Source organism: Lynx canadensis, chromosome B1 (genome assembly GCF_007474595.2).
Source record: "Lynx canadensis isolate LIC74 chromosome B1, mLynCan4.pri.v2, whole genome shotgun sequence".
NCBI classification, from domain to species: Eukaryota; Metazoa; Chordata; class Mammalia; order Carnivora; family Felidae; genus Lynx; species Lynx canadensis.
The window spans coordinates 97,145,071-97,172,439 of record NC_044306.2 but is presented as its reverse complement, the minus strand read 5'-3'; the positions used below and the strand labels follow the sequence as shown (position 1 = coordinate 97,172,439).

At 37.8% G+C, this 27,369-nt stretch overlaps 2 protein-coding genes across 5 annotated transcripts in view; one reads left to right on the top strand and one right to left on the bottom strand.

The window, feature by feature from the left end:
- Positions 1 to 9,828, bottom strand: part of MFSD8 (major facilitator superfamily domain containing 8) — a 46,758-nt gene extending 36,930 nt beyond the window's left edge. The window contains 1 exon segment of the mRNA XM_030313094.1: positions 9,707 to 9,828. Coding sequence (XP_030168954.1) covers positions 9,707 to 9,771 — 65 coding nt within the window. The 5' untranslated portion in view covers positions 9,772 to 9,828.
- A 137-nt stretch (positions 9,829 to 9,965) lies between these two features.
- ABHD18 (abhydrolase domain containing 18) overlaps positions 9,966 to 27,369 on the top strand; it is a 42,657-nt gene continuing 25,253 nt past the window's right edge. The window contains exons 1-4 of one of the 4 annotated variants that reach the window (XM_032592901.1): positions 9,966 to 10,258; positions 13,570 to 13,879; positions 25,827 to 25,935; positions 26,575 to 26,659. In XM_032592901.1, the coding sequence (XP_032448792.1) occupies positions 25,844 to 25,935; positions 26,575 to 26,659 (177 nt within the window). In that variant the 5' untranslated portion in view covers positions 9,966 to 10,258; positions 13,570 to 13,879; positions 25,827 to 25,843. Of the gene's footprint in view, positions 10,259 to 13,569; positions 13,880 to 22,394; positions 22,450 to 25,826; positions 25,936 to 26,574; positions 26,660 to 27,369 lie in introns of those variants that run through there. The other 3 variants (XM_030313097.1, XM_030313101.1, XM_030313102.1) reach the window with 3 other exon arrangements.

Genomic DNA, 27,369 nt, shown 5'->3' with positions numbered 1-27,369 from the left:
AGAACACACCTAGACCTAGCAACCTTTATTTGATTTTTGTGTGTTGCTTTTAATTTTTTAATTTTAATTTTTTTACCTTATTAATTCCTTTTCTTCCTTCAAAATGATGAAATGAAGGTATTTACCCCAAAAGAAAGAACAGGGAGAAATGACAGCCAGGGACTTAATTAACACAGATACAAGCAAGATGTCTGAACCAGAATTTAGAATCACGATAATTAGAATACTAGCTGGAGTTGCAGATTAGAATCCCTTTCTGCATAGATAAAAGCTAGTCAGGATGAAATAAAAAGTGCTATAATTGAGCTGCAATCTCCAATGGATGCCACAGCAGCAAGAATGGAATGAGGGAGAGCAGCAAATCAGCAATACAGAGGACAAATTTATGGAGAACAATGACGCAGAAAAAAAGAAGAAGACTAAGGCAAAAGAGCATGATTAAGAATTAGAGAAATCAGTGACTCATCAAAAAGGAACAGCATCAGAATCATAGGGGTCTCAGATGAAGAGAGAGAGAAAGGGGTAGAAGAGTTATGTGAACAAATCATAGTGGAAAAGTTCCTAACCTGGGGAAAGACACAGAAATCAAAATCCAGGAAGCACAGAGGACTCCCATTAGTTTTGACAAAAACCAACCATGAACAAGGCATATCATAGTCAAATTCACAAAATACTCAGGCAAGGAAAGAATCATGAAAGCAGCAAGGGAAAAAAAGTCCTTAACCTACAAGGGAAGACAGATCAGGTTTGCAGCAGACTTATCCACAGAAACTTGGCCAGAAAGGAATGGCAGGATATATTTGATGTGGTGAATCGGAAAAATATGCAGCCAAGAATTCTTTATCCAGAAAGGCTGTCATTCAAAATAGAAGTAGGGATAAAAAGTTTCCCAGACAAACAAAACTTAAAGGAGTTTGTGACCAATAAACCATCTCTGCAAGAAATTTTAAGGGGGACTCTCTGAAGGGAGAAAAGATGGGGGGAAAAAAAAAGACCAAAAGCAACAAAGACTAGAAAGGACCAGAGAACACCACCAGAAACTCCAAATCTACAGGCAACATAATGGCAATAAATTCTTATCTTTCAGTACTCACTGTAAATGTCAATGGACTAAATGCTCCAATCAAAAGACACAGGGTAACAGAATGGATAAGAAAACAAGATCCAGGGGCGCCTGGGTGGCTCAGTTGGTTGAGTGGCCGACTTTGGCTCAGGTCATGATCTCGCGGTCCGTGAGTTTGAGCCCCGCGTCGGGCTCTGTGCTGACAGCTCAGAGCCTGGAGCCTGCTTCAGATTCTGTGTCTCCCTCTCTCTCTGACCCTCCCCCGTTCATGCTCTGTCTCTCTCTGTCTCAAAAATAAAATAAACGTTAACAAAAAAAAAAAAAAAAAAAAAGAAAACAAGATCCATCTATATACTGTTTATAAGAGACCCAATTTAGACCTAAAGACACCTAAGGATTGAAAGTAAGGGGATGGAGAACCATCTATCATGCTAGTGGTCACCAAAAGAAAGCCAGAGTAGCCATACTTATGTCAGACAATCTAGATTTTAAAATAAAGACTGTAACAAGAGATGAAGAAAGGTATTATATCATAATTAAGGGGTCTATCCACCAAGAAAATCTAACAATTATAAACATTTATGCTCCAAAGGTGAAGCACCAAAATATATAAATCAATTAATCACAAACGTAAAGAAACTCATCGATAGTACTACCAGAATAGTAGGAGACTTCAACACCCCACTCACAGCAATGGACAGATCATCCAATCAAAATATCAACAAGGAAACAATGGCTTTGAATGACACACTGGACCAGATGGACTTAACAGATATATTCAGAACATTTCATCCTAAAGCAGCAGAATACACATTCTTCTCCAGTGCACATGGAATGTTCTAAAGAATAGATCACATACTAGGACACAAATCAGCCCTCAACAAGTACAACAAGATCAAGATCATACTGTGCATATTTTCAGACAACTCTATGAAACTCAAAATCAACCACAAGAAAAAATGTGGAAAGATAACAAATACTTGGAGACTAAAGACCATCATACTAAAGAATGAATGGGCTAACCAAGAAGTTAAAGAGGAAATTGGGGCACCTAGGTGGCTCAGTCGGTTGAGCGTCCGACTTCAGCTCAGGTCATGATCTCAAGGTCCGTGAGTTCGAACCCCACATCGGGCTCTGTGCTGAGGGCTCAGAGCCTGGAGCCTGTTTCAGATTGTGCCTCCTTCTCTCTCTCTGACCCTCCCCCGTTTATGCTCTGTCTCTCTCTGTCTCAAAAATAAATAAACATTAAAAAAAAATTTTTTTAAATAAATAAAAGAAGTTAAAGAGGAAATTAAAAAGTACATAGAAGTGAATGAAAATGATAACACCACAACCCAAAACCTCTGGGACACAGCAAAGGCGGTCATAAGAGGGAAGTATATGGCAATCCAGGCCTTTCCAAAGAAGGAAGAAAGGTCACAGGTAGACAACTTAACCTTACCCCTTAAAGAGCTGGAAAAAGAACAGCAAATAAAACCCCAAACCAGCAGAAGATAGGAAATAATAAGGATCAGAGTAGAAATCAATGCTATCAAAACCAAAAAAACAGTAGAACAGATGGTTATTTCAAAGAATTAAAAAATTGACAAACCCCCACCCAATTTGATCAAAAAGAAAAAGGAAAGGACCCAAATAAATAAAATCAAGAATGAAAGAGGAGAGATCACAACCAACACAGCAGAAATAAAAACAATAATAAGAGAATATTATAAGCAATTATACGCCAATAAAATTGGCAATCTGGAAGAAATGGACAAATTCCTAGAAACATAAATTACTAAAACTGAAATAGGAAGAAATAGAAAACTTGAACAGACCCATAACCAGTAAAGAAATCGAATTACTAATCAAAAATCTCCCAAAAAACAAGAGTCCAGGGCCAGATGGCTTTCCAGGGGAAATCTACCAACATTTAAAGAAGAGTTAACACCTATTCTCTTGAAGTTGTTCCAAAAAATAGAAATGGAAGGAAAACATCCAAACTCTTTCTATGAAGCCAGCATTACTTGATTCCAAAACCAGACAAAGACCCCACTAAAAAGGAGAACATAGACCAATTTCCCTGATGAACACGGATGCAAAAATCTGCAACAAGATACTAGCCAACCAGATCCAACAATACATTACAAAAACTATTCACCATGACCAAGTGAGATTTCTACCTGGCATGCAGGGCTGGTTCAATATCCACAAAACAATTAATGTGAAACATCACATCAATAAAAGAAAGGGCAATAATCACATGATCCTCTGAACAAATGCAGAGAAAGCATTTGACAAAAAAACAGCATCATTCTTGATAAAAACCCTCAGGAAAGTAGGGATAGAAGGATCATACCTTGAGGTCATAAAAGCCATATACAAAAGACCCAACGCTAATATCATCCTCAATGGGGAAAAATTGAAAGCATTTCCCCTGAGGTCAGGAGCAAGACAGGGAGGTCCACTCTCACCACTGTTATTCAACATAGTATTGGAAGTCTTAGCCTCAGCAATCAGACAATACAAAGAAATAAAAGGCATCCAAATCGGCCAGCAGGAGGTCAAATTTTCTCTCTTCACAGATGACATGTTGCTCTAAATGGAAAGTCCAAAAGACTCCACCAAAAAACTGCTAGAACTGATCCATGAATTCAGCAAAGTCTCAGGATACAAAATCAATATACAGAAATTGGTTGCATTCCTATACACCAATAATGAAGCAACAGAAAGAGAAATCAAGGAACTGATCCCATTTACAACTGCACCAAAAACTATAAACACCTAGGAATAAATCTAACCAAAGAGGTAAAAAAAAAAATCTATACACTGAAAACTATAGAAAGCTTATGAAAGAAACTGAAGAAGACACAAAAAAATGGAAAAATATTCCATGCTCCTGGATAGGAAGAACAAATACTGTTATGTCAATACTACCCAAAGCAATCTACATATTTAAGGCAATACCTGTAAACACCAGCATTCTTCACAGAGCTAGAACAAACAATCCTAAAATCTGTATGAAACCAGAAAAGACCCCAAATAGCCAAAGCAATCTTGAAAAAGAAAACCAAAGCTGGAGGCATCACAATCCCAGACTTCAAGATGTATTACAAAGTTGTAATCATCAAGACAGTATGGTACTGGCATAAGAACAGACACTCAGATCAATGGAACAGAATAGGGAACCCAGAAATGGACCCACAAACGTATGGCCAACTAATCTTTGACAAAGCAGGAAAGAATATTCAATGGAATAAAGACAGTCTCTTCAGCAAGTGGTGCTGGGAAAACTGGACAGCGACATGCAGAAAAAGGAACCTGGACCACTTTCTTACACCCTACACAAAAATAAAGTCAAAATGGATGAAAGACCTAAACATAAGACAGGAAGTCGTCAAAATCCTAGGGGAGAAAGCAGGCAAAAACCTCTTTGACCTCGGCTACAGCAACTTCTTATCTAACACGTGTCCAGAGGCAAGGGAAACAAAAGCAAAAATGAACTACTGGGACCTCATCAAAGTAAAAAGCTTCTGCACATCGAAGGAAACAATCAACTAAACTAAAAGGCAACTGACAGAATGGAAGAAGATATTTGCAAATGACATATCAGATAAAGGGTTAGTATCCAAAATCTATAAAGAACTTCTCAAACTCAACACCCCAAAAACAAATAATCAGGTGAAGAAATGTGCAAAAGGCATGAATAGACACTTCTCCAAAGAAGACATCCAGATGGCCAACTGACACACAAAAAGATGCTCAACATCACTCATCATCAGGGAAATACAAATCAAAACCACAATAAGATACCACCTCACACCTGTCAGAATGGCTACAACTCCAGGCAACAACAGATGTTGGTGAGGATGCAGAGAGAGATGATCTCTTTTGCACTGCTGGTGGGAATGCAAACTGGTGCAACCACTCTGGAAAACAGTATGGAGGTTCTTCAAAAAATTAAAAATAGCACTACCCTACGACACAGCAATTGCACTACCAGGTATTTATCCATGGCATACAGGTGTGCTGTTTTGAAGGGACACATGCACCCCAATGTTTACAGCAGCACTATCAACAATAGCCAAAGTATGGAAAGAGCCCAAATGTCCATCAACGAATGAGTGGATAAAGAAGATGTGGTATATATATATATATATATAATGGAGTATTACTCGGCAACCAAAAAGAATTAAATCTTGCCATTTGCAGCAATGTGTATGGAACTAAAGGGTATTACACTAAGTGAAATTAGCTGGAGAAAGATAAATATCATAAGACTCAACTCATATGATGACTTTAAGATATAAAACAGATGAACATAAGGGAAGGGAAGCAAAAATAACATAAAAACAGAGAGGGGGACAAAACATAAGAGACTCTTAAATACAGAGAACAAACAAAGGGTTGCTGGAAGGGTTGTGGGAGGGGGGATGGGTTCAGTGGGTAAGGGGCTTAAGGAATCTACTCCTGAAATCATTGTAGCACCATGTGCTAACTTGGATGTAAATTATAAAAAATAAATAAATTATAGAAAAAAATGAAATATTCCTATTAAGAAAAAAAAGAAGAAACAGTCCAAGGGCACCTGGCTGGCTCAGTCAGTGGAGCATGGGACTTTGATCTCAGGGTCAGTGGTTCAAGCCCCAAGTTGGGCATGAAACCTATTTAAAATAAAGATTTGGGGAGGGTGGGTGATGGGTATTGAGGAGGGCACCTGTTGGGATGAGCACTGGGTGTTGTATGGAAACCAATTTGACAATAAATTTCATATATAGAAAAATAAAATAAAAAAAAAATAAAGATTTAAAAAAAAGAAGAAACAGGCCAAACATCCAGAATGTGAGATGTTCTACAGAACACTGACCTAGACTTGTTAAAGGATTCAATGTTGGGAAGAATAGAGAGAAAAGATCAGGGAACAGTTATAGGTTGAGAGAGTATAAAAAACCTATAATAATGCATGACCATTAGTTGGATCCTACTTAAAAAAAAAACAATAGCTATAAAGTACAGTTTTGGAACAAATGAATATTCTTCAGTTTAGACTGTATATTGCACGATATTCTGCATTAGTATTATATTTTTAACTATGATAACAGTGATGCAGTTGTATAAAAGAATGTTTTTATTTTCTTTTTTTTTTTTTTTTTTTCAACGTTTTTATTTATTTTTGGGACAGAGAGAGACAGAGCATGAACGGGGGAGGGGCAGAGAGAGAGGGAGACACAGAATCCGAAACAGGCTCCAGGCTCTGAGCCATCAGCCCAGAGCCTGACGCGGGGCTCGAACTCACGGACCGCGAGATCGTGACCTGGCTGAAGTCGGACGCTTAACCGACTGCGCCACCCAGGCGCCCCAAGAATGTTTTTATTTTGAGAAGATGCAGGCTACACACTGAAATACTTGGGATAAAAGTGTCATGATATCTGCAACCTACTTTTCAGTAGTTTGGCAAAAGAGAGCTGTATGTGTATAGAGATTTGAGGAGTGTGAACAAGGCTAATGGTTAGTCACAGGTTATACAGGTGTTCATTGTACTGCTTTTTCAACTTTTCTATGGATTTGAAATTTTTCAAAATAAAGAAATTTACTTTTTCCTTCTTTTTAATTCAAAAAGTATAATTTTAGTGAAGAAGTATATCTTTCTACTTTGTTAGAGAGAGTAGGAACATTGAAGAGTATAGCTGTTCTTCAATGAAGTTTCAATTTTTACTGTATTTTGTTAATTTTGATGATTCAACCAACCATGTCACATGGCTAAGACTGAGTTTCTAAGGTTTCTATCTTGTATTTCAAAGGCACAAGAATGAATGCTGCACTTCCAAGGCAATTTCTTTAACTTTTTGATTCCTTTCGACTATTACTGCTGCCATCTGATATTAGTTCTCCATTTGAGATTCTCCTTCAAGTGAAATTATAATGGTAGAGTTTTGTCCCGCTCAACATTTTCATTACAAACTATAATACATCAAATGATAATATGTTTATTAAGCCTGTAACTTAAAAACTAGAAAGAATTCATGATATGCTGGAGTGAATTGGTCACCAAAATAAGTTAGATAAAAGTTAACAGAAATAAAGTGCCAAATTTAGGTTCAATAGATCATTATTTAATACAAGGAGCCTTGGATAAATAGCAGTACTTTATTTTCAAAAAATGATTCTAGATTTACGGGGGGGAAAATAAAATTACACATTTATTAGAGAGAGCATCTGTGAACTACTGAAGAGCAAAAAAGAACCTATATTCAAAGAAGATAAGAGAAAGAAGTGTGTGCTCACTGACAGAATAGTGTAATGGTGTTACTGTACAGAATCTAGAAGACAGAAATAAATTGAGAATGTTCTATAAGGATATGCTGTACAAGACCAGAAGTCATAGCAATATTTGTATTACAGAAATTAGGCTGGAGTTGCAAAGAAAATTTTAAGCACCTGTAACATTTTAGGATATTCTCAGAAAGGGATCAGCAAACTATAGTCCTCAATCCAAACCCAGCCTATCACCTGTTTCTAGATCACCAGTGAACTAAGAATAGTTGTTACTATTTGAACATATTTGTGAGTACTTGTGATCAACTTAATTGAAAACATTAACTTTTGGGGCGCCTGGGTGGCTTAGTCAGTTAAGCGTGCAACTTCATTTCAGGTCATGATCTCACGGTTCATGAGTTCGAGCCCCGCATCAGGTTCTGTGCTGACAGCTCAGAGCCTGGAGTCTGCTTCGGATTCTGTGTTTCCCTCTCTCTCTGCCCTCCCCCACTCACACGCTGTCTCTCTTTCTCTCAAAAATAAACATTAGAAAAAAAAATTTTTTAAAGAAAACATTAACTTTTAACTCTGTTAAGCAAAATGCCACCCCTGAAATCTATTCCTCATTGATTTGTATTACAAAAAGATTTTACTCATTTATTATAAATCTCATTACCAATTTTTTTTTGGTGAGAATTTGTTTTCTTTCTTGTTATCTAAGTACCTGTATCTTTGATTTTGCCTCTTGTTCTGCAAAGCCTAAAATATTTACCATCAGGACCTTTACAGAAAAAGTTTGCCAACCTCTGTTCTCTCAAACATTGTAGATAGAGTCAGTGGAGACCACCCAGGACTCATCAGACCAATAAACTAAAACTAACCTTCCTAGTGAGGAAAAGGTGGTGGTGAACTAGGCTGAAGTTCCTACAATTTACTCAAAGTGAATACCGCTTGTCCATTACATATTTGTTCACTTTACTAGGGAATCCAACTGTATTTTTAAAGATGGTATACTTATTGAATTATTCTCAAAATATCTTATTTTTAAAATGCTAAATCTAGAATCTCAATCAAGTACTGTTTATGGACAGAACATCTGAATTTAGATGCACCTTAATGAGCCTCAATCACAAGGACATAATCAAAGCCAAAAGTAAGTCCTTTTTTAAAAGCAATTTGGACACAGTGACAGAATGTATAGCAAGACCACATCTAACCATTAACTCAAAGATCCTGAATCTATCTGGAAGATAGCCAAGAACCTGGAAGAAGCAGAAGTTTGAGAAATCCAAATGTGGCAATCTATGCACTGAAACACGTGCATTTGACTAATAAGACAGATCGTTAGCCCTAGTCATAGCTTCCATATTCTAACTACACATAGTTCTATTAAGCTTAGATATGGTTTTCAAAATAGCAGCAAACTAGAAGTCTGAAAATAAAGTTGGGAGAAGAGAGGTTGCTGACAGAAACAAAAACAAAAGTTGTCAAAAGATAACAAAAACATTATGGGGAATAGTCAGCCACCAACAGAATAGGCAGAAAAACTAAAAAGTAAACAGAAAACATTAAAAGTGTAGCAAATGCAGAATAAATTGGTAAGAAAGTGTAAGAAAGTAGTGTAGAAGAAAAAAACTAATATAGAAGCAAATAGTCCAAAATGTCTCAATAGGCCCTGAGGACATCACTCTATTATGACACATTTCAACATTGATAATAATTGTATTGATCTCAATTTAAAATATAGGTAATCTGCAATGCCTATATTCCGTTTAGTAAACTGGGGACCAGAGAGATACACTGTCCAGAGTTTCAAACAAAGTGGTTAAAATAAAAGTTTGGTGCTTTAGAGACAAATGAGCAAAAATTAACATGGTGGTTGACAGCTTAACTGTGCATTAATTTACTTGATAAATTAGGCTTCAAACATAATGATACTTAATTCCATTTTCTTAAAAACAAAAATAGATTCTTAATTGCGTAGTAAGAGACAAACTGTAACAATTCTAAATTGCTGTCCATAAACTAGGATTAAAATAACTGGAAATAATAAAGGGCGACCTAAGAGAGGTATCTTCAAGCATCGATTAAAACCCTCATTTCGGAACTTCTGGGAGACGTGTAAAGTGATGAGTTCTGTAGAGGAATGCAGAATGTAGACACTTAAAGGCTGCAACACTGTTGGAATGAAGGCAGTTTGAGTTTCTCTGACAGCTTCACCAGAACCCGCTGGCTCACCGCGGACCTCTTTTCTCAGGCGCAGGAGCACATCGCCCTGTCTCACCAGACCGGCCGCAGCCTCCCGCCGCCCTGAGACCCATCTTTCGGTTCCGTAAGGCTGACGCCAGGAAAGGGGCCAGTCCCAATAGCGCAGGAAGATGAGGGGGCTTTCTCCCAACATCCGCTCACCTGCTTCCGGGTGTGCGGTCGCCTAAGAGCGGCTCCTGCTCAGTGTCGACCCCCGGACTCGCCATAGTTACACCACCTACGAGGCGGAGGCCAACTCTCGCGACACCTCCTGCTCCCCTCCCTTCTCACTAGGCCAAAGCTGGCAAAAGAAGCCGGCAAGTGCGCTTGCGCGCCCACCAACTAGAAGTGGGTGGAGCGCCCCGAGGTCAGTGACGGAGTCACGGCGTAGTCTGGACCCGGCAGGGCGGGAAGAGGTCAGGGGCGGGGCCCTGTGTCCTAGCTTTCTTACGTCCATCGGTACCTCGTTGCCTCCCAGGACTTCGTGGGGAACAGCGGGGGAGGGGTTAAGGGCGTGGCTAAACGGCTACCCCGCCCCGGGCTCGTCCCTCTCTGTAGGCTTCGCTTTCTGCGCCCCCTTGCTCCTAAGTGCCTGGAGAGGTTGCAGTCGCTGCAGTTGGGGCTCCGACCGAAGGCAAGTCCTGGGAGCCCCGGAAGGACAGTGCCGGGAGGCTCGGCCAGCTGGACAGCAGGCGCCCTAAGAACGGCCATTGGGTAAGTAGCCGGTCCAGGCCGCACTCCCCCAGCCTTCAGCACTGCGTACGTGCCAGGAGGCAGGGACTGGGGGCGCAGGGCTTGGCCGGAGAGGCGCGGGCGCTGGACGAGGCGGGGCTTTGGGGCGCGCTCTGGCCGACCCGGGTGAGTTAGGCTGGCAGGCGGTCCCTTTACCCCTATGGAGGGTGGAATTGTCTCGGTGCTGTTGTTTTCTCGCTCCGCTAACTACAAAGGCATCTTACCGGTAGTGCCTTGTTTGGGCCTGGATGGTGGTTCTGAAGGTGGGGACCCTCAAATCGTCATCTTACTGCTGCCTGCGCCGACTGGGGGATTCAGTCAAGCACGATGCCACTCAGCAGACCCTGCCGCTGTAACCTACGGGTTAGAAAAGGCACAGCACCAGTTTAGCGGTGACCAGCTCCTTTCATCATAAAGATGACATTTTTCGAAAATATGGGGTTTTTTTCCCCAGTAGATTTTGATGCTCTCTTTCCTTGTACTTACATATTAGCATCTTACAAGTAGGCTTCTGAGCTAATTAGTACCAGTAGTCATTATATGTCATAATTAGTGTTTTGTTAGTGCCAATACATTCTCATGTGATTTCATTTGATAACAACTGTCCTTGAGATAGATAAAACAGACACATTTATATTTCACAGAGAACTAAGGTTCAGACAAGTTGATAACTTACTCAGAGTCACTTGGTGTAAAAGTGGCAGAATTGGGATTCAATTCAGTTCTTTCAACCAATATTTATAAGCAGTTACCCTGTGCCAGGCCCTATATTAGTTATATGTTGTGTGGTAAATGCCATCAGTTCTAACCTTTGTCTTTTTTGTGACCTTCTTGTGTTTATCCTGTCAGGCACATGAACAGCTAGACTCGAAATGTGTTTTCTGTTAGTTCAGAATTATTTTCTGAATCCAGACTTGACTTTTTGTGCTTGAATTCAGTCTTGCAAATTTGTCTGTAACAGCTCACAAAAACTTACCAGATTCCTATGACTGGTTCCAAAAAGGTACATAGGTGAAAAAAAAAAAAAAATTAGGTTAGGTTTTTTTTGTTTTGTTTTGTTTTGTTTTTGCCATAATGTTGCTTTAATGTATCATTGACTTTTTTTTTCAAACCCTGAAGTCTAGTAGTCTAGCACAGTGTGTGTGTGTTTCACATGGGACTTTTAACTAGTATTGCACCTAGCAGAATGATTGCTAGATAAATACATGTTGAGTGAGTGATTATTGAATTACCTCATTTAATCCCTACAACAATCCTCTGAGTTGGGATTATGTCAAGCATACAAGGAAATTGAAAGCATGGAGAATAATTTGCCTAGGATCATACGTTAATAAGTAACAGAGCTAGAATCCAAGAAACACAGGACTCCTGAGTGTAAAGCCTGTGCTTTTTTCATCAGCAGCCTTCCTATGAAAATATTTTTAAGAAGAATCTTTTCCTGTATCTCTTAAAATATATCAAAACAGTTGATCAATTTTTATATAAATTGAATAATTTGCTATGTGTGTATAGTAGGCCAGATACTAGTCCCCTTTTATAGGTTAAGGGGGTTTACTCAAGGTCACATAGCTAGTGAAGGAACCCAGGTCTTCTGACACTGCTATTTTCCATTGCTACCTCCAAGTGATGACTTTAGACCACAAAAGTACATGGAATGACTATGTGTAAAACAAGTGAAATCTAAATAAGCTCTGTGTATTATACCATAGGGGAAAAGAAAGAAAGAAAAGAAAAAATCATTTCTTAGGAACAGTGTACCCAAACAAAGTAAATATTTAAAAAACCTTTTAAAAATCTTAATTACTTTCTTTAATGCCCATGGAAAAGAAGAACTAAGTTTGAAAAGAGATTAGATTATTTGCTGAATGTTTCACATAAGGATATGAGACAATCCACCAGTTATATTTCCTTAGATGACTGCTTAGAATAGATAGCCACCCCTCAAAATGAACAGATAAACTTCCTATTTATGGATCAACTTTGTGAGGATAAAAATCCAGGAAAAATTAGGATTGCATTGTTTAAATGCTTAACTATTAGAGTGATAGATAAAAGTACTATATGGTATATAGACTCTGAGTGCCACTTTAGCAATAGCGCTCATTTCTAGGAAAGACTTTTCATTCCTCTGTGCTGTAGTAGAACTACTTTTGTTGAAGTGTGTTTTTGTAGAAGTACTTTGATGTTTCCTTTTGTGTTGGCTTTATAAAACTATAGATAACATTTGTATCAGTTTGGCTTTATACATACTTCAAAAAATGGGTCCTGTCTCTGCAGAAACTCACTGGTGTCAATCCAGCCTGACATAAAGTCTTTAAGTATCAGATGTGCCTCTAGATGATGCCTCCTTTTGGTGAATTGGACTTATTGCTACTCTGGACTTTATCTGTTCATTGGCATTGGATACCAGTTAGCCCTGTTTAGAAGACTTATGTTTTAGAATGTCCCAGAAATCAGTATTAATATTGTTCTTGGAACTGAAACTGGACTTAAGAGGTTCTGTGTAGCCCTCATCTCCATAACCAAATTTATAGCAGGCTTTGTGTGTTCTTGATTTGCTTTCTGTAGCTTACTGGCAGGTTAATATAACAAGGAGTATGCTGGTTCCAGATTTGGAGCGCTGACTGTTATGGCCTATATTATATGGAATGAAAGTGATTTGGAAAGCTTTTCTGCTATAGGGTTGAAAATTAGAAATGACTAAACGACTTAGACATCTAATAAACATTGTACTTTAGAAAATATTTGAAGAGTTCATTGTTCTCAGGTCTTTTCCTGCTTCCCTTGAACTTTACTTTTGTATATTTGCCTTTGTTTACCAACTAAGAAAGAATATTGTATAGAAAAATGGGATGTCTAATGAGCAGTTTAGTACTTTTCTCCTTATTGTAAAATTTGAGTATTGGAATTTTGCTTTTTTAAAAAAATGCCTATTTATTTTTGAGAGAGAGAGCACGTGTGAGCAGGTGAGGGGCAGAGAGAGGGCGACAGAGGATCTGAAGCAGTCAGCCCAACGTGAGGCTCGAGCTCATGAACCACCAGCTCATGACCTGAGCGGAAGTTGGATGCTCAACCAACTGAGCCACCCAAGCCCCTGCTTTTTTTTTTTTTTTTTTTTTAATACTAACGGGGAATCTGCTAATTGCTGTTGATGCCATGGATGCTAGAAAGGAAGACATCAACCCCATCCTTTTCCCCCACTATAGAGAAAATAAATGGTCTGTGATGATGTTATGTTACGTGGCAAAGTTGATGGGATGACACTCCTATGGTTACATTATGTTTTATTTTAGATTCCATCTTGCTAGCACATTCTCACTCTCCTGTTGGCCTTGAAGAAGTAAGCTGCCCTTTTGTGAACTCCTATGAAGACAGCCGTATGGTAGGGAACCATAGATAGCCCTTCAGAACTGAGGTTGGCCTCTGGCTAACAAATAGCAAACTATCGAAACTCTTAGGGTGATAGCTGCAAACAAATGAATTCTGCCAACAACCTGAGTGAGCTTGGAAGCAGGTTCTTCTCCATTCAAGCTTCCAGAAGAGAACAGAGCCCAACTGACATTTTAATGGAAGCTAGATGAGACCTGAAAGCAGAAAACCCAGGTAGGCTAGGTTCTCTGAAACTAATCCTCAAGATGGGGGAAGTGAGAAGTTGGGGAAAACCAATTAAAGTGATTTGTTATTCAAATTATTCTATTTAAAGTGGCACCTGGGGGGCTCAGGTTGAGGTCCTGATCTCACATTGCTGAGGTCCAGTCCCAGTCCCGCATCGGGCTCTGCGTTGACAGTACAGAACCTGTTTGGAATTCCCACTCCCTCTCTCTTCCCCTACCCTGCTTGTGCTCACTCACTCTCTCTCAAAATAAATAAATGAACATTAAAAAAATTATTCTATTTAAAGGTCTTAGTGAGGTCTTCAAATATTTAAATTATGCAATGGCATATTGTTGAAGAGAATACATGCTTTAAGTTCTGTTCTTAGACAATAGGATAATGAATTACTTATCCTTACTGAGAAAGTTATCAAGAGGGAAAGAAAGTATCAATTTACTTCTGAAAAATTTTATAGAGAGAGACTGTCAACTCCAATTTCTACATTTTTTCCAAGTTTTTTTATTGTGGTAAAATCATCATATAAAATGATTTATGTGTGGTCCACATCAGATAAAATTTACCATCTTAACCGTTTTTAAGTGTATATTCAGTGGTATTAAGTTCAGTCATACTGTTGTGCAAACAGTACCACCATCCATATATAGAATTCTTCATCTTACAAAACTGAAACTCTCTATACATTATACAATATTCCTGGCCCCCTTCCCTGTCCCCCCAGCCTCTGGTAACTACGATTCTCCTTTCTATTTATGAATCTGGCTGCTCTACGTACCTCACAAAAGTAGAATCATTCAGTATTTGTCTTTTTGTGACTGGCTTGTTTCACCTAGCCAAGGTGAATGTAATGTAATGTCCTCAAAGTCCTCCATGTTGTAGCATGTTAGAATTCCATTCCTTCCTAAGGCTGCATAATATTCCATTGTATGTATACACCACATTTTGTTTATCCATTCATCATTGGTGGTCACCAATGATGGTGGTGGGTTTTTTCCATCTGTTAGCTACTAAACTATAATTTTAAGAAAGCAGACACAACATGGCTAATTAAATAATTAGTGTTTGTTTTAGATGGAATACTGATTTTAGGAGTACCTTGTGACATATTTAATTATTTTAAAATCAATATTTATGTTGTGCCTGGGTGGCTCAGTCAGTTAAGTGTTCGACTTCAGATCAGGTCAAGACCTCACGGTTCATGAATTTGAGCCCCACGTCAGGCTCTGTGCTGACAGCTTGGAGTCTGGAGTCTGCTTCAGATTCTGTGTCTCCTCTCTCTGCCTCTCTCCCGCTCGTTCTCTCTCTCTGTTTCTCAAAAATAAATAAACATAAAAAAAAGATTCCTTCCAAAAAATAAAAATCAGTATTTACATTTTATTTATATCATTTTATAAGGTTGGACAATTTATGGTTTTAATACAGTATTTTATAGTTGTATCTTTGCATTTGTGACATTATTGTGACATTTGTGAGATATCTATGATTTATTTGATTTTCTAGCCCAGGAGTCACCAAACTATGGCTTATGGGCCAACCTGCCTGCTTTTGTATAGCCCATGAACTGTGAATGGTTTGTACAGATAAACACTAGTGCTCAATTTAGTGATGGGGCATTAACATTGAACCCACTTTAAATAAAATCCCAAGAAAAAAAAATTCAGTCTTTTCATTAATAGACATATATTATAAAAGATTACTTATTATTATCATATTTTGAATTTCCTCAGTAAAATTTTGTGAATATTAGTTTTCTTTTTTGTGATATTATATACCTACATAATACCTTTGAGTTCACCTCTTAGCTAGCAAAGTCTATAATATTTATTATCTAACTCTTTATAGAAAAGTTTGCAGGATCTCTCCTCTGTTCTATTTATAACATTGTTCTTTTGAGATACTATTTGTAAACATGTTACAACAGAAACTAAGATTTTATGTTTATATCATTTACTTAATATTTTTCCATGCAGGGGGCACCTGGATGGCTCAGTTGGTTAAGTGTGTAACCATTGATACTGGCTTAGGTCATGATCTCACAGTCATTGGACTGAGGCCCATGTCCCACTCCATGCTGATCATGGAACCTGCTTGGGAATCTCTCTATCTGCCTCTCTGTGTCCCCCCACACCCCCAGGAAATAAATAAACATTAAAAAAAAATACTGTAAAACCTTGGGTTGTGAGTAACTTGTTCTGCGAGTGTTCCAGAAGACAAACATTTCCAATAAATTTTAACTTGATAAACAACCGATGTCTTGCAATGTGAGTAGTATGTGATGCCAAATGTCACATGGTCACAATTGAGCCAATGGTTCTTGAAATTCGCTTCGATATACAAGTGCTTTGGATTATAAGCATGTTTCTGGAATGAAATCATGCTCACAAACCAAGTTTTTACTGTATGTTTTTCCATGCAGAATTCTATAAGGTATCATTTTGTAATTGGATATATTTAGTACAATTTTTTTTTAATATTCTTTAGGTTTTTTTTTTTTCATTTTCAGATAAATATTCTGTCCAAACTAGCTATACTATTAAAGATATGTCAAGGGGCGCCTGGATGGCTCAGTTGGTTAAAGCATCTGACTCCTGATTTCAGCTCAGGTCATGATCCACAGTTTGTGAGTTCAAGCCCCACGTTAGGCTCAGTGCTGAAGGTGCAGAGCCTGCTTGAGATTCTCTCTCTCTGTCCCTTCCCCTCACTCTCTTTCTCCCTTAAAAATAAATATTAAAAAAAAAAGATATCTTGGGGGCACCTGGGTGGTTCAGTCAGTTAAGTGTCTGACTCTTAATTTTGGCTCCAGTCATGATGTCATGGTTTGTGAATTCCAGCCCCCCATCAAGCTCTGTGCTGACAGTGTGAAGCCTCCTTGGGATATTCTCTCTCTCTCTCTCTCTCTCTCTCTCTCCCTCTCCCTCTCCCTCTCCCTGTCCCTTTCCCTCTCCCTCTCCCCCCCGCCCCTCCCCCACTTATGCTAGCACATGGACGCGTGTGCTCTCTCTCAAAATGAATAAACATTTAAAAAAAGAAATCTTGGAAAAATATTAATCAAATACAGTAAAACCTTGGATCGTAAGTAACTTGTTCTGGAAGTGTTTTGCAAGATGAGCAAACATTTCTAATAAGTTTTAACTTGAAAAGTGAGTGATGTCTTACAACAAGTAGTATGTGATGCCAAAAGTCACATGATCACAGCTGAGCCAATGGTTCTTGAAATTTGCTTTGATATACGAGTGCTTTGGATTACAAGCATGTTTCTGGAACAAATTATGCTTGCAAACCAAGGTTTTAACTGTATAATGAGAAATCTGTTTTAAAGGCAGGCTTGTAGGGGCACCTGGGTGGCTTGGTCATTTAAGCATCCAACTTTGGCTTAGGTCATGATCTCTCGGTTTGTGAGTTTGAGCCCTGCATTGGGTTTCTGCTGTCAGTGCAGAGCCTGATTCAGATTCTCTGTCACCCTCTCTCTCTACCCCCTTCCCCACTTGCATTCTGTCTCTGCCATTCAAAAATAAATAAATATTAAAAAAAATTAAAGGCAAGTTTGTAAAATTCCTTAGGATACTAGTTTAAGAAGCATAATCCTGGAAGTTGGTAACATGAATGGAACTTTTTCACTTTATGACTTGTGATCCTGGCTTTCTTATATGGCTTAGCCTGTATGAAACTGGAAGGAGAGAATGCTGTTGTGGAGACATGCGTATTCCATTACAGAGAAATAAGTCTCCCCTAACTATTTGATACGCTCATTCATGGAAAGCAGTTCTAATACAAAAGTCATGGTATTGATAGAAAAAATCTAGAATAAGACGTTTTCTTGTGATATAGTAATATTCATCTAAAGAAAAAGGAATCCTGGGGCACCTGGGTGGCTCAGTCGGTTGAGCGTCCGACTTTGACCCAGGTCATGATCTCACAGCTTGTGAGTTTGAGCCCCGGATTGGGCTCTATGCTGACAGCTCGGAACCTGGAGCCTGCTTTGGATTCTGTGTCTCCCTCTCTCTCTGCCCCTAACCCACTCGCATTCTGTCTCTGTCTCTCTCATAAATAAACATTAAAAAAGAATTTTAAAAAAATAAAGAAAAAGGAATCCTTGGGTGCCTGGGTGGCTCAGTCGGTTAAACATCTGACTCTTGATTTCGGCTCAGGTCATGATCTCACAGTTTCGTGAGTTCGAGCACCACATCAGGCTCCAGGCGGCAGTGCAGAGCCTGCTTGGGATTCTTTGTCTCCCTCTCTCTGCCCCTCCACCACTTGTGCTATCTCTGTCTCTCTCAAAATAAATAAGTAAATTTTAAAAAATTAAGAAAAAAAGAACTTACCAAATTCAACACCCAAAAAACAAATAATCCAGTGAAGATGGACAAAAGACATGAATAGATATTTTTCTAAAGAAGACATCCATATGGCTAACAGATACACGAAAAGATACTCAACATCACTCATCATCAGAGAAATACAAATCAATAGCACAATGAGATACCTCCTCACACCTGTCCGAATGGCTAAAATTAACAGTTGAGGAAACAACAGATGTTGGCAAGGATACGGAGAAGGGGGAACCCTTTTGCACTGTTGGTGGGAATGCAAACTGGTGCAGCCATTCTGGAAAACAGTATGGAGGTTCCTCAAGAAATTAAAAACAGAACTACCCTATGACCCAGCAATTGCACTACTGGGTATTTATCCAAAGGATACAAAAATGCTAATTTGAAGGGGTACATGCATCCCCATGTTTATAGCAGCACTATCAGCAATAGCCAAATTATGGAAAGAGCCTAAATGTCCACTGACTGATGAATGGATAAAGAAGAGGTAGTAGGGGCACCTGGGTGGCTCAGTTGGTTAAGCATCCAACTTCAGCTTAGCTCATGATCTCATGGTTCATGGGTTCGAGCCCCGCTCAGGCTCTGTGCTGACAGCTCAGAGGCTGGAACCTTCTTTGGATTCTGTGTCTCCCGTCTCTCTGTCCCTCCCTGCTCACGCTCTGTCTCTCTCAAAAATAAATATTAAAAAAAAAAGAAGAGGTGTATATATATATATAGAATGGAATACTACTTGGCAATCAGAAAGAATGAAATCTTGCCCTTTGCAACATCATGGATGGGACCTAAGTGTATTATGGTAAGTGAAATAAGTCAGAGAAAGACAAATATCATATGATTTCACTCATGTGGAATTTAAGAAATACAGCAGATGAACATAGGGAAGAGAAGGAAAAATAAGATAAAAACAGGGAGACAAACCACAAGAGACTTTTTTTTTTTACATTTATTTATTTTTGAGAGAGAGAGAGAGAGAGAGAGAGCGCGCGCGCGCGCGCACAAGTGGGGGAGGGGCAGAGAGAGAATGAGACACAGAATCCCAAGCAGGCTCCAGGCTCAGCAGTCAGCCCAATGCGGGGCTCGAACTCACAAACCGTGAGATCACGACCTATGAGGGAGCCTGATGCCCAACTGACTGATCCACCCAGGCTCCCCAAAAGACTCTTAAATACAGAGAGCAAACAGGGTTGCTGAAGGAGAGGTAGTTGGGGGATTGGGCTAAGTGGATGATGGGCATTAAGGAGGGCACTTGTGGGATGAGCACTGGGTGTTGTATGTAAGTGATGAATCACTGGGTTCTACTCCTGAAACCAATACTGCACAGTATGTTAACTAAATTGAATTAAATAAATAAATTTTAATTTTAAAAAAATTTATAAAAAATCCTGTTTAAGAAAAAAGAAAAAGGAATCATATTCATTGCCTATTAGTCATGTAACATGTTTAATAAAAATACTTAAAGGACAGAATAAAATATTAATGGAGGAAATAAAGAAAACTGGATGAAAAGGCTAAAAAAATAATAACAGTGTTACTAAGTTAATATGTGAATTAAACACACTATTGGTTACATTACAAATAGGATATTGTATAAGTTATGACAAACATAATTGGAATGTAAATGAAAAGTTCATTGTAGATGTATAAACAGTAAAACAACAGTTTGTAAAAGCTACTTAAAAGGGGTTTTAAAAATGGAATGTAGGGCGACTGGGTGGCTCAGTTGGTTAAGTGCCAGACTTCGGTTCAGGTCATGATGTCACGGTTCATGGGTTCAAGCCCTACTTTGGGCTCTGTGCTGGCAGCTCAGAGCCTGGAGCCTGCTTCAGTTTCTGTGTCTCCCTCTCTCTCTGTCCCTCTCCTGCTCACTCGCTCTCAAAAATAAGTAAACATTAAAAAAATTTTTTTAATAAAAAAATAAAAATGGAATGTAGGTTTTAGAACTAGATCTATGTTTATAAAAGAATTCTAGGTTTAAAAAATAGCAATTAGCAGTAGAGAAAAAAATAATGTTTCTAGAAATCTGGTTAATAAAAAAATATTTTATAGTGTTCTCCAATGACAGGAAAATGAGTGATAGGTAGTGAGGAGGGCACTTGTGATGAGTAGTGAGTGCTGTATGTAAGTAATGAATCAGTAAATTCTATACCTGAAATTAATATTACACTGTATGTTAACTAACTGGAATTCAAATATAAACTTAAAACTACAAAAAAAAAGGGGGGGAGATGTAACATTAAAAAAATTGAGTCATACCCTTCTTCCAGTGTGTTAAGAATGTGGTGAGATGGATTGGTTTGATTATATAAACATTTTAGAAAATTTGTAGAATGCATGTAAAGCTAATTTTTAAAATTAATAGAATGGTAAAAGCTTTTTTGCTGTGAATCAAGTTTCACAGTTAGTGTCAGAGATATCTTTTAAAGCAAATATATCAGGTTAGAGATACTAATATACCTAAAGGTTCATAGATAAGCATATGAAAAAATATCAACAAAAAATTGAGTGGTGGAGAGAAGGGAGTAAATATATCCACCATTATTTATATCTGGAATTAACAAATACTGTGTAGAACATGGAAATATAGGTTTAAGTATTAAATAAAGTTATAAGTGTAGAGACCACTTTTGGGAAACCAACTTAAATAATGGAAACCTGAGTAAGGTAGAAGGGCCCACAGTGACCCCTGGCTGAACACATAGGCCCATTAGACCACCTTGTAATAGCCTTAGACTCTAACTGACCAATTACAACCAGGCACAGTTCCTAAGATTACCAAAAATGGGAAAATTACATGTTCCCAGGCTCCCTCACTCTGCCCTAAAACTATGGCTCCCCACCACAGCCTCATGGCAGACAGTCTCTGTTTTGCTATCCTGCCTGCAGCTTCCTTGCAGTGAATGTATTCATAAACGTCTGTCTCCATTGTTCTGCCTTGGATGAATTCTTTCACCTTTTACACTGCTGGCTTCCACCCAGTCGGGTTGCCCCATATTTGGTGCCCCCCCCCATCCATTTGGGAGACCCCACAATAAGGATAATCAGTAATATTGTTGGTATTAGCAGTAGGTGATAATCAGTAATATTGTTGGTATTAGCAGTAGGTATAGCACTTAAATTTCAAAGTACTGTTTAAGTGCTTCATAAATAGTAACTCATTTTATTTATTTTTTATTTCTATTCCTTAAGTGTTTATTTTTGAAAGAGAGAAAGGATGCATGCACATGTAAGCAGAGGAGGGGCAGAGAGAGGGGATCAGAGGATCTGGAGCAGGCTCTGTGCTAACAGCAGAGAGCCTGAGGAGGGGCTCAAACTCATGAACCATGAGATCATGACCTGGGCGGAAGTGGGATGCTTAACCAACTGAGCCACCCAGGAGCCCAAGTAACTCACTTACTTCTCATACCAATCCTTACAGGTAAGTACTGTCATTATCCCCATTTTACAGATGACTCACAGGTATATGACAGAAAGGATAAGCAATTTGCGCAGTCACATGGTAGAGGATTCAACCAAGGGAAAAGTGTATGCTCTTAGCCATTTTGACATACTGAACCTTAAATATCTCTCTTTCAAATTTATATATACTCAAATGTAAAACAATTAAATGTGAATAGTTTTTAAAAATCAAAAAAATCAATAAAACCAAAAATGGAACAAAAACTAAACCCATAAGGTATCATAATAAATATAAATGGGCTGAACTCACCTATTATTAGAAAAAAAATGAGGCAGTCCTATAAATCAGCATGGTGAGGAAGAACATTGGAAAAAGACAAATATGAAGTTGGTCCCTTCTGTCTTAAAAAAAAAACCACCAAAAACTCCTAAAATATGTGTACATGTATAAATGGATAGGGTTCACAGGTATATAACATTAAAAACAACGGTCACCATTTGGGAAGAGAGGAAGCTTCACAGGAGTAAAGAGAGACTTCTCAGCTTTGCTCTATATATTTTTATGTTGTTTGAATCCTGCCAAAACTAAGTTTTTTAATTAAAAAAAATTTTTTTAACGTTTATTTTTGAGAGACTCAGAGACAGAGTACAAGTGGGGGAGGGGCAGAGAAAGAGGGAGACAAGGAATCTGAAACAGACTCCAGGCTCTGAGCTGTCAGCACAGAGCCCTTTCCATGGCTCAAACTCACGAACTGGGAGATAATGACCTGAGCTGAAGTCGGACACTTAACTGACTGAGCCATCCAGGTGCCCCTCCTAAGTTTTGAGTTTGTGTAGGTAAGTAAATAATATCAAGGAAAACAAATTCCAAACTGTTAGCACTAAGTATCTCTGAAAAGTAGAAGGAAGTAATGGGAACAAGACTATTCTTCCTCTTTTTACTGTATCTCCTTCTCTATTGTTTGAATTTAAAAATGTTAAAATGAGTGAGTGCCTGGGAGGCTCAGTCAGTTAAGCATCTGACTCACGCTCAGGTCTTGATCTCAGGGTCATGAGTTCAAGCTCCACATTGGGCTCAGTGATGGGCTTGAAGCCTACTTAAACAAAAAAGTTACAGTGAGAATCTGTGAAATAGCAAAGAAGAGGGCATGTGATCATTTTCTTTTGCCTTTCCTCTTACATAAATTATCTATTCCTGTGCTTTACCAACTGACTAGATAGTTTTTACAAATTTTATTGGAACATTGTGCATGAGTAGACTTCAGGAAGTACATAATTTTAATGAGATTTACAGTTTAAAGTTTTGGCTGCTGCTTCTTCTTATGTAGGTCTTGGCTTAAATGTTACTTCTTTGGTTAAGTGGGGCTTTTTTTGGACAATCAAAGGAGTCTTCTTTATCACACTCTCTTGTTATATTATCTTTATAGTGTTGTCATCATCTATTCTTTGCTTTTTTAAAAAAATAATATTTTTCCTACATGAAAATACAAGATCTGTGAAAGGAAGAATGTGCCTTGACTATCTTATAGCACAGGACCTAAAATAATGCTTAGCATATAGTAAGCACTTAATACTTGTTGCTTAAATGAAAAAAGTAATATTCTTAAAAGTTCAGAAACTTGCATTTTTGGGAAACTAAATGATGATAATTTACTGGACTCTGGTAACCGGAATACGTTTGTTTGTTTATTTATTTATTTATTTATTTATTTATTTATTTATAGCGGTAGATACAAGTAGTATAATAAAGCTGGATATGCATTATGGTTTCTTTTCCGTAACATTATTATGCCAAAACCAAATTTTAATCAAGGTTAAAAATTAATTGGGGCACCTGGGTGTCTCAGTCGGTTAATCATCAGACTTCAGCTCAGGTTATGATCTCTCAGCTTGCGAGTTCAAGCCCCATGTCAGGCTCTGCACTGACAGCTCAGAGCCTGGAGCCTGCTTTGGATTCTGTGTCTCCCTCTCTCTCTCTGCTCCTCCCCCACTTGCACTCTGTGTGTGTGTGTGTCTCTCAAAGGTGGATAAAATTTTTTTAAAAAAATTAAAAAAAGGAATAAAAATTGATTAACACATGAAAATTGGCAAAAAGAGAGTGGTATTAAGAAATACTAAATACTGGGGCGCCTGGGTGGCGCAGTCGGTTAAGCGTCCGACTTCAGCCAGGTCACGATCTCGCGGTCGTGAGTTCGAGCCCCGCGTCGGGCTCTGGGCTGATGGCTCAGAGCCTGGAGCCTGTTTCCGATTCTGTGTCTCCCTCTCTCTCTGCCCCTCCCCCGTTCATGCTCTGTCTCTCTCTGTCCCAAAAATAAATAAACGTTGAAAAAAAAAAAAATGTTAAAAAAAAAAAAAAAAGAAATACTAAATACTGTACTCTGTCTTTATACTGTATTGCTTAACAAGTACTTTATCTAGTAATTGTTTGTTCTTGGTCCTAAGAATTGTGAGAGGCAATATGAATGATTTGGTTTTGCTGGTCCAGTCGTAAAAACAATAAAGTACCAGCCCAGTTAATGATAGTTTGGGTTGTATACCTATGTAAACAAGGAGGAACATTAAGTTAAATTTGTATTTTGTTACAAATCAAAGAGCAAAAGTATAAAACATAAGTGGTGGTTCCATTAAAACATTCAAAATAATAGATAAGTACTTACTAAAGCTCACTGATAGAAATGCACATTTCTATTTTCCATTTTTCTAGGTAGAATAAACCCTGAAAATGAATCACATTTTGCCCACAAATCAAAACTACACCATTCCATTTGAAAAGACAGGCGGGTATTTAAAAATAAAATAAAATTTAAAAAAACACTTTAGAAATATTTGGGAAAGTTAAATAAGTGGTACAAAGTTTTCACGAATCATAGTTTAGTAGACAGGGAATGTAGAATAGTAGTTAGATCTTGCTGTGTGCCTGGGATTCAGTTTTAGCTCTACCTACCACTAGCTCTGTGATCTTAGATAAATCACCTATTTTCTCTGTGCTTCAGTTGGGATAATAGATCCTTCTTCATAAAGTTGTTGGGAGGTTTAAACAAGAATGTGTATGTATATGTGTTTGTATTTTTACAAAATGATGCGTGGCAGATTGTACAGTACTACATAAGTAATAGCTACAGCTATTGTTATCCAATAAATATTGAGTGTTAGTTGCTGTGCTGAAGATGGGAAGACCTTACCCTAAAAGAATACACAGTTTATCTTCTCTACTTGCATCCCAATTCCTTTTGTCTATATTTCACGTCTTATATCCGAGAGAATAAATTTAAGGTACATAGTTTAATCTCAATCTTAAATTTTTTCTCCAGTTTTATTGACATATAATTAATATGTAACATTGTATTAATTTAAAACTTACAGCATAATGATTTGACTTACGTATATATTGTGAAATGATTATCACAATAAGTTTAACATCCATCACCAAATATAGTTACACATTTTTTTCTTGCAATGAATATTTTTAAGATCTGTAAGATAAATAGTTCTGGGGGGTGTAATGTACATTATGGTAACTGTAGTTAAAAATATACAGTATATTGGCACCTGCTGACTCAGTTGGTTAGGCATCTAACTCTTGGTTTGGGCTAAGGTCATGATCTCACTGTTCGGTTTATGAATGTGAGCCCCACCTCGGCCTCTGAACTAACAGCAGGGAGCCTGCTTGGGATTCTCGGTCTCCCTCCCTCTGCCCCGGCCCTGCTCATGCTCACTTGCTCTCTCTCAAAATAAATAAATTAAACACACACACACACACACACACACACACACACACACACACATGCATATATATGTGGCATCTGGGTGGCTTAGTTGCTTGAGCGTTGGACTCTTTATTTTGGCTGAGGTCATGATCCCAGGGTCGTGGGATGGAGCCCAGCATCAGGCTCCATGCTGAACAGAGATTAAGATTCTTTGTCTGTCTGTCTGTCTCTCTCTCTCCCTCCCCCTGCCTCTCTCTCTCTCTCCCCCTCTCCCTCTCCCTCCCTTTACCCCTCCCCCCTCTGCCCCTCCCCTACTCGCACATGCACACTCTTTCTAAAATAAAATAAATATACACAGATAGATGGATAGTATGTTTGAAAGTTGCAAAGTTCCAAGGAGAGTAGATCAATCTGTAATTTTTACCTGATATTTAAAGAGATGGCTAGGAAATTGACCTAGTGCCTAAAATAAAATATTTTAAAGTTATTTTAAATTTTGTTTCATAGATGTTTGTTTGTTACTAATGGGTGTCAGCAAGTTAGATATTCTATACCGGAGACTTCTCCTCACAAAACTTTTTATCAGAGGATGGGGGAGGCCAGAGGATCTCAAAAGGTAACCATTTTTTTCTTAATGTTTATTCTAAATTTGTTTTAGTAAAAAAAATTAAAAATTTTTTTTCAGTGATACAATCCTTTGTTATAAATATGAAGTGATTGACAACTTAAGCATTAAAGTATATAAAATATTAAATTGCTTCTTTTTCTCTTCTTTTTAATTATTTCCGTTTTATCCCATATAATCATAAATTATGTTAAAAGTAATTTTAAAATTAAAAGTAAAGAGCTCTCAAATACAAAGTAGATTTTGAACTTTAATTATTTTTAAGTTGCTTATAGTTTCCAGGGATAGAGCTTCCTCATGTAAATTGAATTTGTAATGACTATAAAGCTGGGATATACTGTAGGTCATAGAAGTATCTGGACTTAAGAAAATGAATTTTCAGGATTTATGCCTTTAATTTTGAGTATTGCATATGTTAATTGCTTTCTGAACAATGATATTTCTCAAATGTTTTATGGATAAGATGTCCAGCTTGAATAAAAACCAGTAGCCTCATCTTTTTCTCTAATGATTTGAATTAAATTTTAACATAGCTTATGAACTGGACTTGCAAATTTTTCAGCATTATACATCACTCCCTGTATAATGGGCATATTGAATTTTTCCCTTTTTCCCCCCTTATCCTAATAGACTCTTCGAATTCAGAAAGATGATTGGAAATCGAGAAAGATGTCAGAATCTGGTTTCAAGTGATTACCCAGTACACATTGATAAGGTATTTAAATGAAAGAAATGCAATTACAGAAATTCTGGTTTAACATAAATATGTGTCAAGAATAGGTTGAGGGGTGTCTGGCTGGCTCAGTCAGTGGAGTGAGTTCAAGCCCATGTTGGGTATAGACATTACTTGAAAATAAAATCTTAAATAATAATAATAATAATAATAATAATAATAATAATAAAATAAAGCTTAAAAAAAGAATGAGTTGAATACTGGAGTATAATAATAAACACTAAAACATGAGTACAGTATAGACTTTTCATTTAATATGATTAAAATAAATACCATATGTATCCTAATAGGATGCTTATAATAATTGTAATCATGTATATATGAGAGCATATATTTAGTACTTGCTTAAACAGAAGAAAATATTTAAGGCTTCATCTTTTTGAGCCTCATTTTGTATCTTTAGGGTCAGAAGGATTAAAATATTTGAGAAGAATTATGAGTAATACAGGGAAGTATTCTACTTGGAGAATCAGCACATGAGAAGTTGTTAACCAAAACGCCTATTAAATAACATCAGGGAAATGTTATGGGAAATAGTTAATTGGTGAAAGAATGGTAGAAAGAAAACGCAGTAACATTAGAGAAAATTAGAGAATATATTTGAAATAGTGTTGTTTTTTAGCAACCATGTTTTTCTGTAAAACAGTTCTAGGGTTATATAATTGGATAATTGAAGTATTGTTGGGGAAGGG